Genomic DNA, 17855 nt, shown 5'->3' with positions numbered 1-17855 from the left:
ATGTTTAAATATATGTTTACTGAATTTTTAAACAGCATAATATTAAACTCCAGTCAAAAAACAGTGTCGCTCCGTTTTTCTTTCTTTTACTTTCCTAATTCATATTATAACTTAAACAGTCCAATAAGGGCGGAGCAAACCATTACAAACAAAAGAGTAGGGGTGAAATCAACAAATGTACACAACTAAACCTATCAATATTTGTAAACTGTACATGAAACAATGCACTTATAATAAATTATATTAAATCAAATTATGGCTCTTACACTGAAACTCCCCTTTTTTAGTAATTGTGGCATTTTTTAAAACTTAAATATTCACTCTGCCTTTTAGGGTGTTTTATCTACCCTCTGAAATAAAGGTAGGTTTTGCACATACCCGCCACTTCCACATGACACTGTTGCAAAGAAGTGCGACCACCACTTCCACCTGATGTTGTTGCATAAATATCACTCATTTCTGCAATGATGTTGTGTGTCGTGAGATGCAGTTTTCTATTGGTCCTGATCTGTGTAAGATCCTTACGGGCAGCCACAAATTTGAAAGGTAGGAAAATGTATGTTTATATGTTTTGCTTTCCAGATTAACATTTAATTTTAATTGAATTTAATTTTTTGGTAACACTCACACTAAAGTAATGGACCATTATTTAATGCTAATTAGTGTATTTAATACATAAACAAGCTATTAGTAATACATTTATGGTATTTATTCATTTTTGTTAATGTTATTTAAGTTAAATAACATTTGTTTAATGTCCTTTAGTTATATTCCTATAGTAGACACTTTTAGTAAAAAAAAATTTTTTTGAAGAAAAGTTTGATTTAAAAAAAAAAATCACTAACAAGCTTTGTAAAATTCATTAGAGAATGTACAGCATGTGTTTGTTTTCTCAATAACAATGCTCAACCGCTGCTTGTTTTCAAACAGTTACACAGATAACTAGAGCTTGTGGGAAACACATCAGCATTGAGTGCACTACACATAAAAGCCCGCAGAATGGTGTGTACATGTACAAACAAGAAAGAGCAAAAGAACCACAGGAAATCTTCTACTTTTACCAAGAAACCCCTCAGTCAATCACTCTAACCTATAAACAAATAAACAATAAAGTCATTGTAAGTGGAGTATTACCCAATCTTAACGTCACCATCTTAAACGTAACTGTCACCGACACTGGATTTTACTGGTGTGAGTTTAATTCGGAAGAAAAAATCACTCTTGGCAATATCACTTGGTTATTGATAGGTAAGTATTAAGTCTTATGTTTAAATGTAATTATTATAAAAATGTTTACGAATATAGACATATTGTTTCAACTTCGCTAAATGTTTGTTTAAAGGCAAAAGTAAAATTAGTTTAAGATTAATATTCAATGGAGTAAATATATTAAAGCTATAATTCTCTTATTTTTGTGTTCCGTCATGAAAAATCACTAGAAGAAAATCAAGGGGGAAATGCTGTTAACACATCTAAAGAAATCGGAAAAGAATGCACAGAAGATGCTATTCCACATGTAAAGATCATCCTCATTTTGTGTACTGCAATGTCTCTAGTCTGCATTTTGTTTTTTTTCTGTGTGATTGTTAAGGTAAGTGTAAAATGACAGTTTTGTTCTCATAAAACAACAGCTCAAATCTCAAAGCTTTTAGCGAATGTGATGTATATACTGTTACCAAAGCACATTAAAGGGCATGTTTTCATTTAACAACACTATTTGCTTATGAAAAAAATATCGTACGTGATTCAGCTCAGGCCAAAAATGAATGCGTCAGATAAATGAGACCTTTTAGATTTAGGGACTTTGGCAACATTGTTAAAAACGAAGCTGTTTCAAATTATATTTACTGGTAAATTAATGTTGGTGTAAAATATTTGGAAAAAAGGTATGACTTTGTTTTGTCATTGGCAGATGAAAGGGTGTTGGAGGAAAAAAATTACATTCACACAATCCAATCCACCCTCAGACTCAGTTTATGAAGAGATGAAACGGAGCAATTTGGATCCCCAGTCCAATGTGCGGACATTCATCAACCCTGACTATCAATCTACAGTACCAAGGATCTGTGATACTGTGAGATAGTGTAAGATCATTGTTTTAGGTAGAATGAATATGACGTGTCTCTAAATACTGTTGATCAGTAATAATAATTAAAGAAATGCATACTTGTATAATAATAATTGAAATGCAGCAGTTGAAGAGATATTTTTAGCTGACAAAATGTCAAGTGTCCCACTTGTGGTTAAGCTTCTCATGCATCTGCAATGGAACCTATAATGTAATGAGCGTATCTGCAAGCTTCAGTTTGACTGTTATAAAGTAGAGAAGTACATTTTACATCAGAATAAAAGAAATGTCATGGAAAACTTTAATCTAACAATTGAAGAAATTATTGTTATAAAAAATATACTATATTTGACTCTCTGATGTTCATTTCACATTCAACTAGTCACATTCTTTCAAACGTCATGGTCATGTTTTCCATTCTATGAAGTCACATGGTTTTTCTTTTGATTAACAATGTTAAAGTTTACTTTAAGTGTGAGCTTAAGTAACCTACATGCAATTGAAATGCAATGTGTGCTTTTCATTTTTGCATTATATTTTATTTGGTTATTTTGGTTAAATGAACTGCAGATCATTTATACTGATTACCTGGACTATTTAAACACCACTCACATGCTCTCCGATTGCTGAGATTTTGTTGGCTGTTGCTGCATTTCAAAAACTGTTTATTATTTTTCTTGCCGTGTTTTGAGCCATCCGACTGTTTATATTGTTTCTGATTGTTTGCTGCCCTTCTTACCCATATTTCTTGTATTTGGATTATGCTTAGGATTATCTTTGTATACCATGTTTTGACCCTTTCCAACCTGATTACTCTAATAAAGCTGTATTTGTTTCCAACTACTGTATTCATGTCTCCTTCACAACAAATGTATTATAATAACTAATGATGTAAATACATGTGTTATTACAACAACAGGTGGAAGAAATTTCAACTGCCAGGTTTCTACTTTAGTTAATCATTAGCTATGATTTGCTACGATATCTTTATGATTGACTTTACCTGTTGAGGCACGTAATGTTAAGCAATTGTTTTAAACTAATTACAAAATAGTCAATTGGTTAACAGTCCTGTGTCTCAAAAGTAAAACTGTGGTCATGCTGCACTTTTCTCCCTGTAGACTTCCATTTATACACATGCGAATGAAGCAGACCAGAAATGCAAGCTCGTGTGGCAAGCTTCTCAGTTTGCTACATTGAACTCTGAACTGCGAAATTGCATCATGTGATTGCGTAAGACCAATCAAAGTTCAAAAAAATTACGTGACAGAAATTTATAATATTGAGCAATCTCTCTTTTTAAATATCCAATCATTTAATTTAATCCCGCCCTTTTTCACAGCACCATACAACAGAATTTCGCATGCTCAAACTCGGCATAAAGTCATAACAATATAATACCATAACAAATCATTAGCTAATGATTAAAGCAGATAACTTGAAGTTACATAACATTGACAATTGTGGTAATTAACATATGATATTAGTAACATAATAACATTACAATATTAGTTAAATTATAGTTTGTTGGAGAATAATGCATGATTACCTTATTACCAGTTTATAAATTAATTACTGCATGAATCATATACAATATTTATTTGTTGCTTGTGCAGTAACAATTAATATATGGTTAAGCTCTTTATTAGTTATTCCAGTGGTTCTCAGTCTTGGTCCTGGAAGTCTGGTGTCCTGCAGTTGTTAGCTCCAAACCTAATCAGACACACCTAGGGTTGCAAATCAAACTTTTAATCTGCGGTCATGCAGAACTTTTCTCCATATAGGCCTCCATTTACATGTACGCGAATGCATCAGACAAGAAATGCAAGCTCCTGCGACAAGTTTCACACTTCGTAACTTTGGAAAGTTCAAGCTTGGTGAACTCTGACCTGCAAAATTACATCATGCGATTGCGTAAAACCAATCGATAAATAGCAAAATAAAACAGTTACTGTTTTATTATTTACTATTTTACAGTTACTGCACAACCTACAGCAAGGGATAACAGTGTTAACTCATGATTATCTGTGCATCAGTTAAGCATTAATTAATGCATATCAGTGCACCCATATTGTGAAGTGTTACCCAACATCCTTTCACCAGAAGTTTTACAACTGGCATAATGATATTCAATGAATATGTTCAATTACACACAAGATTGTAGATTGTGTTGTTATAAATAGGTTATATGCAAGTGTTGTTCAGTCATTGAAATCTTCAGCCGAAATTTTTATGTGACTATTTTCAATTTCATAAGGTTCCTTTTACAGCATCAAAAATGTAGATTTTTATTTAGTTTATCAACAAAAGATAAATAGTGCAATTCCGCCTAGCCTGCTTTACTTAGATGAAGTTGGTTTTAAATTCACATTGGTTAATTTTTAAACAAATGACAACCTGTGGCTACTCCCTATATCGTTTACCATGCTACTTTAAATATTCTGTCTGAAATAGCATGTAAGTATGGCTTGGTAATAACTGCAACTCCTAATTAGCCAACCACTATACAGTAGTCGCTTGAGGACTGTACCATCCACGATTCCAGCGATCCTTTTGTAATCCTTGGCTATAAGATAATAAAATAAAACCCAACTATGCCACCTAGGTTATATTACCCAGGAACATATAAAGAAGCACTTGCTTGATTAACACAAAAAGTTACAACAATATGAGGGACCCTGCTGGGTTTTATTTTATTTAAGACAGAGACGTGACTTACAAAAAAAAAAAAAAACATTTATTGATTTACACCATCGTATACTCAATAATAAAAACAAATTTAAAATGGTCTCACCACAATTACCAATTAAATAACCACTGTCACAAAGAGACCCCAATAAATGACACCAGAATATAGGTGACACTCTACACAGCAAATCAGTGTTTAAAAATGATTAAAGCAAGTGACAAATTAAACCTATACAATTCAACAAACTCCCCTTTTAATTAATCAACATTACAACATTACCTGTGGATATGCACATAAAATACTTTCACAGGAAACAAACTGCACAAAATCACACAAGATAAAGTTCACAATGCAGCGTAAAGATCAAATTAAATGTGGATGTTAGATCAGGGTCAAAATGGTGACGGCAACGCACCAGCTGTGCAAAAATATATTGTCACCATAATATTTAATGAGTTGTCCAAGAGGAGTAACCCAGAATAATTCTCCATTGTATTATATGAAGTATTGTAATATTTTAGTGAAAGCAATGCAAAATCAAGTCTGTATTACTTTGCCACAAGCTGAAGTTCATCAATGTTTGTCCCATGAATAACTAAGACACTGTGATTACCTTTAAACCAGAATAAAGCAATGTTTTAATGTCTGCTGAAGAAAGCAATGTCTCCTTTTAACAATTAAAGGGATTTATATTTACTTCTTTTCATTATAAGTCTTAAATACTCATGATCATAATGCCATTTTGAACAATGTAATGCCAACAGTCAATTACCACTACAAACACAGACCATTTTGCAATACAAAGTACTATTAAATACTGTTATTTGCATAAAATATGACTTATGGAAAAACAGTATTTAAATAATATAACAATGCTAATCATTCATTTATTCAATATTTTGCGGCTTAGTCCCTTTATTAATCTGGGGTCGCCACAGCGGAATGAACCACCAACTTATCCAGGATATGTTTTACACAGCGAATGCCCTTCTAGCTGCAACCCATCACCGGTAAACATCCACACACACTCATTCACACACATATACTACGGCTGATATAGCCTACCCAACTCACCTATAGTCCTACCACGGAGCAAACTCCACAGGTTCGAGGCTCGAACCAGCGACCTTCTTGCTGTGAGATGAACGTGCTACCCACTGCACCACTTGCAGCCAATCCTAATCAAATTAGTCAAAAGGCTGTTTTGATATAGCTTTGAACTTTGAGCTTTATCAATTCAAATCTTTTTGCTTGGGAACAAATAACATGATTGAGACCAAATGTTGACAATAGGCATTAGCATTTATTCTTATTTTTGATTGTTTATTTTCATTTTTTTTTTAACTTGAAAAGTCAAGTAAAGGCAAATCTTTATTTCAATAGCACTATTATAATGTAGACTGTGTCAAAGCAGCTGAACATATACAGTATGCTGTACTATATAATTTTAGGTTATGTTTATATATAATGTCCGCCCTATACACTACTCCTTAATTTGATTTTGATTGTAATGAAATAATGTGCACCTTTTGTAAAACTGCTTTGAAACAATACTTATTATGAAAAGTACTATACAAATAAACCTAAATTAAATTGAATAGATGAAGGAATGGGAATAAAAACATAAGTCTATAATTTAGATTGTTTAAAAATCCAGCATGTTCAGGCAAGCAAAGTAAACGGTTTTATTTTATAATATTAATAAATGCATTTATTTTTGTATTGTTTATACATTTGGTGTGTGTTAAGGCCATGATGAAATATAAACCAATAAATATTATTTATCTTTGAAGCGTCTAATTGATGGAAAACGTTAGGAGGGATTGTTTTAAAATACTTTACAATTGCGACATCTTCTGGTCAGAGAAAGTAGCTTGTTTCAGTCTATTTAATACATTAAACCGATAAGTAAATAAATAAAACAAATAAACCTGATTCAGAATATTGTTTTTTTGTTTTTTTTTTTACTTACAGCTCGCATACAGTAGCTAACATTAGCTGCTTACTGCCAATCACCAAGGATCTTGATTTCAGCTTAAAATCGACATCAACTCAGCTTTAAATTTAAAGCAAATTTAACAGAATTTATTTTATTTTAAGAAAATATAAGTAACGGTATCAATGCATATTTTAAATAAAATAAAATTACATTTGTTTTGAATCAGAGCAGTGCATGAGAAGCGCGTTCGTACGCACACGCCCTACTTTGCGCTCTCATGCCTCATGCTCTTTTTGACAAGTGGAAGATGCATTCTAGCACGCCACAAACCTGGATAACAAGAGCTGCGCGCGGATTACACGTGAACCAATAAAGGGACGCCGAGACACTTATTGCGTAAATATTTACATAAAATAAGAATACATTATAAAACAGATTTAACAAAACATTCAAGTGGTTATTTCTTGAAGATGAAGAAGACTACTTCACATCAAGGTAAGAGTTTAATTCTGAGCTTTTGACTGTAGAGTTTAAAAGGGTTGAAAAAGGTTTGGCATGCTAATTTGTTTTAAGATTTCTTTCTTTCTTTCTTTCTTTCTTTCTTTCTTTCTTCTGCAGGATTTATTTATACACATTATATGATTTCCCTTCGGGGCTTTTTTTTTTTTTAAATTCTATTAATAATTTCAAGCTTCAATCCAGCTGACCTATATTCCTCAATGTAGATTTTACCTAGAAAGTGAAAAGGATATATATATAAATCATTTATTGATAAATGCACAAAAGCCTCAATATACTGTAAATATACATTTTAACATTAAATTGCTCATTCACCCCAAAATGAATATTTGCTCATTGTTTACTCACCATTCAGTGAATATGAACCTTTAAGCTTTTTTCTACTGCTGTACCCAACAGAAAATGTTTTAAAGAAAGCTGATGAATATAGCTGTAATACAGAGGGGATGTGTGACAAAAAGTCGGTAAGAAAGTAAGGCATAGCGCACTTTGTAAAGTGTACTTTGTTAAAATTAAAGTGTATTCATCATTCATTAAAAAAATTATAGTTTTAAGTGTGTATGTTCACAAGTACTTTATCCACTTTTAAAAAATAATCATGCCATATCTACCAGTATCTTCTACATTTTTTTTACACCAAAAAGCAGCAACATAGGTTCAGTTTACTCTTACTGTGTGCTTGCACTAGTGTCAAATTCATGCTCAGTGCTGCTGGCAATGCTACAATACTACTGGTCAGGGGCATGTCAAATATATATGGCTTAGCAAGCCTATTTTAATCAGGTGGAAGACAGCATGTTTACATGTATATCACATGTCCATTGACACACTTGCAAGAAATGATTAATGCATAAACACAGGCATACATGTTTCAATGGTAAACTAAAAGTGTGAAGGCATACATTCTTATAATTAGCCTAGATTTCAGCTCAGTAATCAAGTTACCCGAACACTTGAAACATAAATCATTGTCTTGCCTTTTCTACTTTTTACAGCGATTGGTTGCCTCCTGGCCTTTTCTTCTTAACATTTGCATAAAGTTGAGAAATTGCCAACCTACTACGTATTGGATCTGATCAAGTATGAGTAATTTACCCTACTATGTCATTGTGCTACAGACTGCCAAACCTTTCTGATGCTCTCAGTGCTTTCGTTGTGCTACTTGTAATCTTACAATGCATTGCATGGGCATTTATCCTCAGCATTCATATTAATAAACTGAAAACCCTCTCTGCCCTATGCCTGCAATGTGCCAGTAAAAATGTGCCAATTGGGCATATAAATAGACATGTGAAACAGTTAGAACATAAAAAAATCTATATGGTTCAGGTCTTAAAATTTGGAAGATAAAGCTTTAGATGGCTATCTAAAACCTCACACATGTGTCATTATTAATTTTACAGAAAAAAATGACAATCCATAGATTAAATTCTTTCCGTTCAGATGCATGTACTGAAGATCCACTTGTAGGAGTAATTACTTCAAGTAATTATATTTTGTATAATTATCAGTTTCTCAGATCAATCCAGAGGAATTTTTGAACAGTTCTTGCCGCATCATTTCAGTCTAGGGCTGAGTGATTTGGCCTAAAATTAAAATCTTGATAAATTGAATATTTTAACTTGATTACGATTAATAAACAATTTTATTATTTATTCATTCATTAATTTTCTTGTCGGCTTAGTCCCTTTATTAATCCGGGGCCGCCTCAGCAGAGTGAACGGCCAACTTATCCAGCACATTTTTACACAGCGGAAGCCCTTTCAGCCGCAACCCATCTCTGGGAAAAATCCACACACACTCACACACACACACTTATACACTACGGAAAATTTAGCCTACCCAATTCACCTGTACCGCATGTCTTTGGACTGTGGGGGAAACTGGAGCACCCGGAGGAAACCCACACGAACACAGGGAGAACATGCAAACTCCACACAGAAACGCCAACTGAGCCGAGGATCGAACCAGCGACTTGCTTGCTATGAGGCGACAGCATTACCTGTGTCGCCTATTTGTTATTTATATTTTTATTTAATTTTTTGCCGTCATAGTTCACAAACAAGTTTACGGTTACAGTAAATTACATATTACAATAAATATTTTTGAATGAAGGGTGCATTACTTGATTTTAAAATAATTGATGGAAACACATAGATCTCTTATCTATGATTATTTAGTAAACATCAGCGTTGAACAACTGAAATTAAAACACACATTGCCTAAAGCCAACAGTCGCTTTTTTCTATTAAAAAAGTTAAAATAACGCACTTTTGGAAACAAGGTAAATTATTTTTTATGTTTTTCATATTAAAAGTAGAAAATAAGCAGTATTCAAACAGTGCATTTATTGTATCTTCTGTAAACAAATATTTTAATGTAAATTAATATTTTAAAACAAAAGTTTCCATCTAAAGCTCCTCCATTTTACTCCACTTGCTCCAAAAAGCTTGCTACTCTCCTGTGGCTCTTGGCACCACCCGTGCTCATCAACACTACCAAGTTGACCAATCACAGAGTATGCACAACGCGCCATCACGATGTGTAGTTACATTTGTTGATAGCCACGGCAAGGGGTTTGCTGTAAATGATGAACGGGCATTGTTATCACACAACTGAAGGCTTCAGAGCAACAATCTGCTTATAATGGTGTTAAAAAGTGAACTAGATTGCTTTGTATTTTTTTTTTTTAGAATAAAATAGCCTACACATGGGCACGTTTTATCAAGAAGTCGCTAACCCCATCATCAAATCTGAGATTGAGGAAATTCACTTTCTCTTTTGTAAGAAGGGAATTAACATTGCAATAAGGTATAATTCCCACTTCTATGAGCTAGTTTTCTTGGAATATTATGTTTGATATAGATATTTAGACATAAATCATGACAATATATATATATATATATATATATATATATATATATATATATATATATATATATATATATATATATATATATATAATTTGTTAATCTATATATTCTCTAAAAATATTTATTTACTCTCTCTTGCAATTACACCAGATGCTGCTGGGCCTTAGGTTATTTATAAATTAGCTTTTATGAAGCATGGAGCTAATGCCTGATGTTTGCTTTTGAACAGATGGAGACAAGCGGGTCATGGTGTTATGCTGTTTTTTACTCATTGTTAGTCATTAAGCATGAACTTTTAGTCAAACACACACTTTTTCCAGATGCTTGTTAAGGGACTGTTCCTGGGGCTATTTTCGTGGGCCATTTGCTGTATGTTTATTATCACACATAAATAAAATTAAATACATTTTTGTTGTTTTTAACAACAACAATTTTCAAGAAAGCTTTATGTTTGCATTCTTATTAGCACAAAACTTTTAAACTTAACACATAAAATGCTTTTTAGATTGTTATCATTGCCACACATTCAGTTTCTCAACCATGGTTAATGTTATTTTGCGATGTTAAATGGATAAGGTTAGAAATATGTAGCAGTTCAGGTGAACAAGTAAACTTGTTGGATATTGGTAGAAACTGTGACAGCCTTTTTGTATAGGCAGATCCAGAGCATCCCAAACATGCTCAATGGGTGACATGTCTAGTGAGTATGCTGGGATGTTTTCAGGTTCCAGGAATTGTGTACAGTTCCTTGAAACATGAGGCCATGCAGAAGAAGAGAATTATCATACTGCAACACGAGATAGTGTTCTTGGAACAATGGCCCTCAGGGTCTCTTCGTAGTATCGATGTGCATTTCAAATGGCATCCATAAAATCCAGTTGTGTTTGTTGTCTATAGCATATATACCAGCCCACACCATGTCTCCACCTTTACTATGAGCCACTTGATTACTACATTGATGTCAGCAAATTGTTCTTACACACAATGACACACGCCGTCTGTTATAAGACCTGTACTGTTGAAACCAGGATTCAATAATGAAGAGAACACCTCTCCAAAGTGCCAGATGCCATCGAATGTGAGAGTTTTCCCACTCAATGATTAGAATTACAGTGTTATAAATAAATAGCTTTACTATCTGAGTTACTTATTTCAGTAACGATTAATCAAACAAATTCTGTTTTCCCCATTAAATTAATTACTAATATTTACACATGGCATTATTTAATTGATATATCTTTTGCTGTAATTGAGCTCAATGGAACACCTAATGCACAAAAGGTCAGGAGTCAGAGCGATGGCAAGATCAAATAAATGAAAACTTTTGCAAATTAAAATAAAATAATAAAAGAGTATATATATATATATATATATATATATATATATATATATATATATATATATATATATATATATATATATATATAATTTATTTTTATTTTTTTAATTTATAAAAATAATATTTTTTTGTTCAGTATTTTGGTAATAGCACTTGTTAAGCTTATATTGTGAGCACTAATGAACTTATTATATTGACAGCACTAAAATATACAGTGGGTACGGAAAGAGCCTTAGATTAAACCTTAGATTTTTCACTCTGTGTTAGGGCAGCCATTTGCTTTTGCACCCCATATACAGAAAAACACAGAATTGTTGACATTTATGCAGATTCATTAAAAAAGAAAAACTGAAATAACACACGTTTGCTCAATATGAAAAGAAGCACCTTTTAATCTAATACAGCCATGAAACTTTTTGGAAAGGATGCAGAAAGTTTTTTTGCACCTGGTTTTGGGGATCATCTGCCATTCCTTCTTGCAGATTATCTCCAGTTATGTTAGATTAGATGGTAAATATTGCATGACATTACATTTTTAGGTCTCTCTAGAGATGCTTAATTGTTTTTTTAATCCTGTCTCTGGCTAGGCCTTACAAGAACAGTCACAGAGTGGTTGTAAATTCACTTCATTCACTTGTTTTTTTAGCTGCGTGCATAGGGTCATTGTCTTGTTTGAAGGTAAACCTTCAGCCCAGTCTGAAGTCCTGAGCACTCTGGAGAAGCTTTTCGTCCAGGATATCCTTGTACTTGTCCATATTTATCTTTCCCTTGATTCGTCGTCCTGCCCCTGCAGCGGAAAAACATCCCTACAGCATGATGCTGCCACCACTATGCTTTACTGTTGGGACTTTATTGGACAGGTGATGAGCAGTTCTATTTTGGTCTCATCAGACCAGAAAATCTTATTTTTTACTATCTTGGAGTCGTTCAGGTATTTTTTAGCAAACTCCTCTAAGGAGAGGCTTCCATTTGGGCCACTCTGCCATAAAGCCAGACTGGTGGAGGGCTGCAGTGATGGATGACTTTCTACAGCTTTTTCCCCATCTCCCAACCACATCTCTGGAGCTCAGCCACAATGATCTTTGAGTTCTTCTTTACCTCTTTCACCAAGGCACTTCTCTCCTGATAGTTCAGCTTGGCTGGGTTCTATTTGGTTTTATTCGTCGCAAACATCTTTAATTTTTTGTTACTTTTGCCAGATCTGTACTTTGCCACAATTCTGTCTCTGAGCACTTTAGACAGTTTCTTTGACCTCTTGATTTTTAATTGCTCTGACATGCATTGTGAGATGTAAGGTTTTATATAGACAGGTGTTTATCACACACAGCTGGACTTAAATGAAGGTGTATGTAGAACCATTTCAAGGGTGATCATAATATGGATGGCACCTGAGCTAAATATATGAGTGTCACAGCAAATGGTCTGAGCATTTAGGACCACGCGATATTTCATTTTTTCTTTTTTATAAATCTGCAAAAATGTCAACAATTCTGTGTATTTCTGTAAATAAGGGGTGCTGTGTGTACATTAATGAGGAAAAAATTAATTTAATATGTCCATAGTATGTCTACTGGTTGTAATGTTAAAGTTTTATTTGCACTAGAACGATTGTATGTATTTGTTATTATCAGTTGGCATATATAATATTGTTGGCTTCCAAGTTTTTGACAAAAATTTTCCCCTGCTTCCCATGGCAATTAGTTATTTTTTTACATTGATGTAACTCAGTTACTATTTATGAGAAGTAACTAGTAACTCATTTTATTCATTCAATTTCTTTTTGCTGTGAGGCGATCTTGCTAATTACTGCACCGACATGATGCCCGTAACTAGTAACTATAACTAAAAATTTTAATTAAATACTGGTTACAATAACAAACTGCAGCCAGGTCAAGACCCTGATGAGGATAAGGAGCATGCAGACGAGCTTTACTGTTTCTGATAGTGTCTGTGTAGTCAAATACGCAGAAATGTTTTTTGTAGATGGCTTATGATAAAGAAATGAACATTCATTTCATATAAAACAGCTTTTGTGAACATGCCTGTGGTTAATATGCAAATTGTACACTCCCTCAAAACATACAAAATGCATTGTGTGATAAAACTGCACATTTTATTGTAGATCTTTTTTTGTGGTCAGCCTAGGGCACACCAGTGCAATAATAATGCTGTATAATCCGCATTTAGATATGCTAATATGCCACACATATTGGATTCTCTTATCAAAGGAGTGGTGCCTTCTAACAGAGATTTAAACAAATGTGTGAACAATTTTAATCAGGAATAGGCCAACACCATACACCTTTGTCTTTCAGGTCCTCTTGTATTTGTATTGGTGATTAACAATGTGGTTGATAAGGTAGTTTTCAGTTGCTGTTTGGTGGTTGATTGTTGAACTACAAACAGCCACACATTTCAATTTTAGATGAACAGATGCTGTGAGTGAACCTGCGCATAAACAAAAAAAAGTTGTATTTTAACATCAAGCTTTAATTGAGTAAATATCACATTAAAATGAGTTAAAAAAAATACTTGTGAGAATAGCGCTTCATCACTGAATGCTGCTATGTACAAAATACTTTCTGTAAAGTAAAAATAAATAAATAGGTGAAATACAACATATACCAACCTTTATTTCAACAATAGCAATTCATTCTTCACATCAATCAGAAATGTCCTCTTCTAAAAATAACAATTTCTGAAAAGACATCTAAATAATAGACATAAAAGATTATAATTTTTTTAAATGAAAATTAAAGTCTTTTCCATTTAACATTTCTTAAAACAGATTTCTACAAATACATATCCCACAACAGGATTATTTCTGCTGTAGACTAATTTTATTGCCTGATTAGAAAATCTATGCAAGAAAGATGGAAAACAAAGAAAATGTACTTACTTTTCTTCAGGCCACATTTTTTGCAATAATACTGAGATTTTTTCTAATTGTGCAATATTTTCAGAGCTCATTTAACACAGATTCAGAGTGAATTCATACTTCACAGGGGGAAAATATAACTCCTGCTTATTTTACAATATGTATGCCTCTCTTATCACATTTGGTGACCATCAGGCCAAGTGTTTTATTAATAGACATCTGGAAATGTAGAACATTTGGCAGCCATCAGACAGAGGAAACCAGTCTACACTTATTACAAACCTCACCATTCATTAGACAGGGTCAAGAAAAGGAATGACACAACCCACAATTGAAAAAAACTAATTCCATGACTTTAAAGAATATTATACATTTTAATGAAATTATTGCTATTTTCAATTTTTCTCATATGCACATATAAAAAGAAAGCCCACTTATTGCCCAACTCTGTTCCTTGAATCACTCTATCACATCCTTTTATCTTTTCCGTATGTCTCATTCTTTTTACTTCCTTTGCTTCAGTAAACGTCACTGCCCTGCGGCCCAGCCATCAGAGCTGGCTGTTCTAGTGAATAAACACTACGCGCTTATATAATAAAATGTGCATGTTTGAGTCATGCTTGTAGGTCAGAGTGTTTGGGGCTATAAAGCATATCCCCCTTTAGTTACAATGATGCTGTGCTATTTGTGGATTTATCTGCATTTCTGTTTTGCGCATGGATGCCTTTGTACACGTGCTCATGTCCACTTGCTTTTCTTAAAAAAAAAAGACTGCAGCAGCATGTGTGTATGGGAGTACATGTGTGTTTACAGAATGTTTATTCATGCAAGAGGAATGTGTTTGGACGATATGCTGCAGGAGATTGTGTTGTGTGAATCAGGCTTGAAGGCAGTGCTGAAAGGTATGGTAGAGATCTCCACTGTCTCTTCCATGTACTGATAAAAGCTTGGGGCCTTCCCTGTTTTAACTGCTGCTCATCCCACAAAGCCAGATGGCTATGTGCCCAGAATACGATTATATAAATATCTCTGTTACTGTGCTATTAACTCTAGTGACGTTTTGTATTATCAGAGAATCTGTGGTAGCCATACACCATGCTTTTCCATGCCACACAATATATATATATATATATATATATATATATATATATATATATATATAAATGTATATATATATATATATATATATATATATATATATATATATATATATATATATATACACACACACACACACACACACACTCACACACACACACACATTTCCAGTGCAGCAATTCAGATGCAAATTAGACCAGAAGTTGGTATTAACTCAATAAATTTACACAGATAAAAGATAAGATTACAATCCACAATCCACCAAAAAGTTATATTCAAAAAAGTGAAATAGGAGAAAAAAGTATTGAACACAACGAAAAATAAATCTCATTTTAATCTCCTTTTTGTGCAAATTATAATCAGCCAGGTTCTTGCAGGTTGATTAGTTAGAAAAGCCTTACCTACCTCTGAATGCAAGTTTTAAAAACATCTCATGATTGGTAGAGGCAAAGAACTTTCCCCAGACCTTTACAACAAGATGTTTGGGCTTCATAAAAGTGATACTAGTCGCAGATGTATTTTACAACTCCTAAATTTTCCTGTAAACAGCATTGGGTCCATTATAGGCTAGTGGAAAGAAAAAAAACTTGACCATCAACCTGCCATTCAAAGGATGTCCTTATAAGGTTTCTGATCAGAGAGTCAGAAGGTTAATCAGAAGAGTAATCCAACAACCCAAAGTCAAGGACCACTCGGAAAGAGCTACACTCTCGGAAGGTTTCATTGTTAAAGAAAAGGCGTTGAAGTTGGGTCAGTACCTTAAAATATTACACGTTTGTATCATTGATGATCAGCGGAACAAAGAACAGGTGTGTGTGAGGTGCATGACAGGATTTGTAGGCCATATGGTGACAGGATTGTAATCCAGATAAAAGTGAATAATTCCCAGTGATCTACAAGCCTTGATCATTGGTGATTGTGATAGAGCCCCCTTTTAGAGCGGCATCCAGACACTCAAAATACAGGCCAAGAGGGAGGTGGAGCGGAGGAGGTGCCATGCAGGAGAGGTGAGCCTGGAGCGTGGAGCTGCAGAGGGCCTGGAGCGTGGAGCTGTGGAGGACCTGGAGTGTGGAGCTGCGGAGGACCTGGACCATGGAGCATGGAGCTTTGGTTCAGTTGGAATTGACAGTTCAGATAACCCCAATGGATTAGGAGGCTTAGGTTCAGGGGGCATTGGCAGTTTAAATAACCTGATTGGTTTAGGGTGCTTCGGTTCAGGAGGCACCGAGAAGTCACACAGCTCTGGGGAGTACACAGCTCTGGCGGTTCTGGGAAGTCATACTGCTCTGGTGGCTCTGGGGAGTCACACGGATGACAGCTATTTGTGGAACTTGGTTGGTAGCTCTGGCCATTCATGGGACTCGGGAGGTAGCTCTGGCAGTGACAGAGGATCTGGCAGCTGTAGAGATAATGGTGGCAGCTCTGGCAGTAAATGCTCTGGTGGTGGCAGCAGCTCAAGCAACTCAGGTGTTGGTGGCTCAGGTAATGGTATATCAGGAACAGGAACCAGGACAGGGACTATGACACAGCAAAACTTGGAACAAGAAACCATCTTCTGAACCAGTGGCAGATCGGAGGTAACAATTTTGTGAGCTGGTGAACTAGCTGCGGTCATTTTGTGAGCTGAAGCAGATACATAAAGAGAATCCATAATCGTAGGCAGGCAGTCAGTACCAGCGGCAATCAGCATGTGAAAATAACAGACAAGGCAGAGGTTAAACTCGGCAAGGTAAGAGAAGGGCATTGTAATGTTCATTAAACAGATAAACAAGACGCATGTGTGTGTGCTGTCTTTATGGTCCAGATAATGAGTCAATGATGATATTCAGCTGTTTCTGTGTGTGTCATCAGCAGAAGACTAGAACAGGTCTGTGAGGTGTGTGACTGCAGTTGTAGATCATATGAGGATGGGATTGTAATCTGAGTGAAAGTGAATGATTCTTAGTGATCTACAAGCATGGATCACTGGTGATTGTAACATATATATGTATATGCATGTTAACAAATATATACATGGGATAGTCTGCAACATCAGAACACGTACAGCCTCCTCACCCTTCTGTATTTCTCCGCACACATAGAGTGACCGCAGATCAATAAACTCACTACAGTTTGACAAATATTGCAGCTGTTGGACAACATAATTTTTTTTGAGGCGAAAATGTGGTTTAGATTGCTAGTATGCAGTTTATTTATAAGGACAGTGCCTATACTACACATTTATAATTTCGGAGATACAACGTGTCGGCACCCATCAGCCTGTCATACTGAGCAGAGCAAAGATGCTTGACGTTGTCCATTCACAAGATGGTGACAGAGACCACATAACCTTAGAAGAGAAAAACTACATGTAATTTCAAACTGTGGCTGATCAAATCATTTTAAAACTAGAAAGTGACATTCTAAGTTGATCTCTCTTTTGTATGTTGTAGGGCAGTATTTATACTATAGT

At 34.5% G+C, this 17855-nt stretch overlaps 2 protein-coding genes across 5 annotated transcripts in view; both read left to right on the top strand.

The window, feature by feature from the left end:
• Positions 1-442: 442 nt before the first annotated feature.
• On the top strand, positions 443-2905 carry si:rp71-81e14.2. Its single transcript, NM_001098259.2, is given in 4 exon segments — positions 443-546; positions 931-1248; positions 1440-1591; positions 1913-2905. Coding segments are annotated over 4 exon segments (723 nt in total). The 5' UTR covers positions 443-464; the 3' UTR covers positions 2084-2905.
• A 4044-nt stretch (positions 2906-6949) lies between these two features.
• septin9b (septin 9b) overlaps positions 6950-17855 on the top strand; it is a 100162-nt gene continuing 89256 nt past the window's right edge. The window contains exon 1 of one of the 4 annotated variants that reach the window (XR_012407350.1): positions 6950-7191. Coding sequence is in view for 1 of the 4 variants with exons in the window: in NM_001327974.1 (NP_001314903.1) it covers positions 7167-7191 (25 nt within the window). In the remaining 3 variants the exon portion in view is untranslated. The remainder of the gene's footprint in view (positions 7192-17855) is intronic. The other 3 variants (XR_012407352.1, XM_073952950.1, NM_001327974.1) reach the window with 3 other exon arrangements.

Source organism: Danio rerio, chromosome 6 (assembly GCF_049306965.1).
Source record: "Danio rerio strain Tuebingen ecotype United States chromosome 6, GRCz12tu, whole genome shotgun sequence".
Lineage (NCBI taxonomy): Eukaryota > Metazoa > Chordata > Actinopteri > Cypriniformes > Danionidae > Danio > Danio rerio.
Note: the sequence above shows the minus strand (reverse complement) of the source record. Positions and strands in the feature narration are given on the sequence as shown.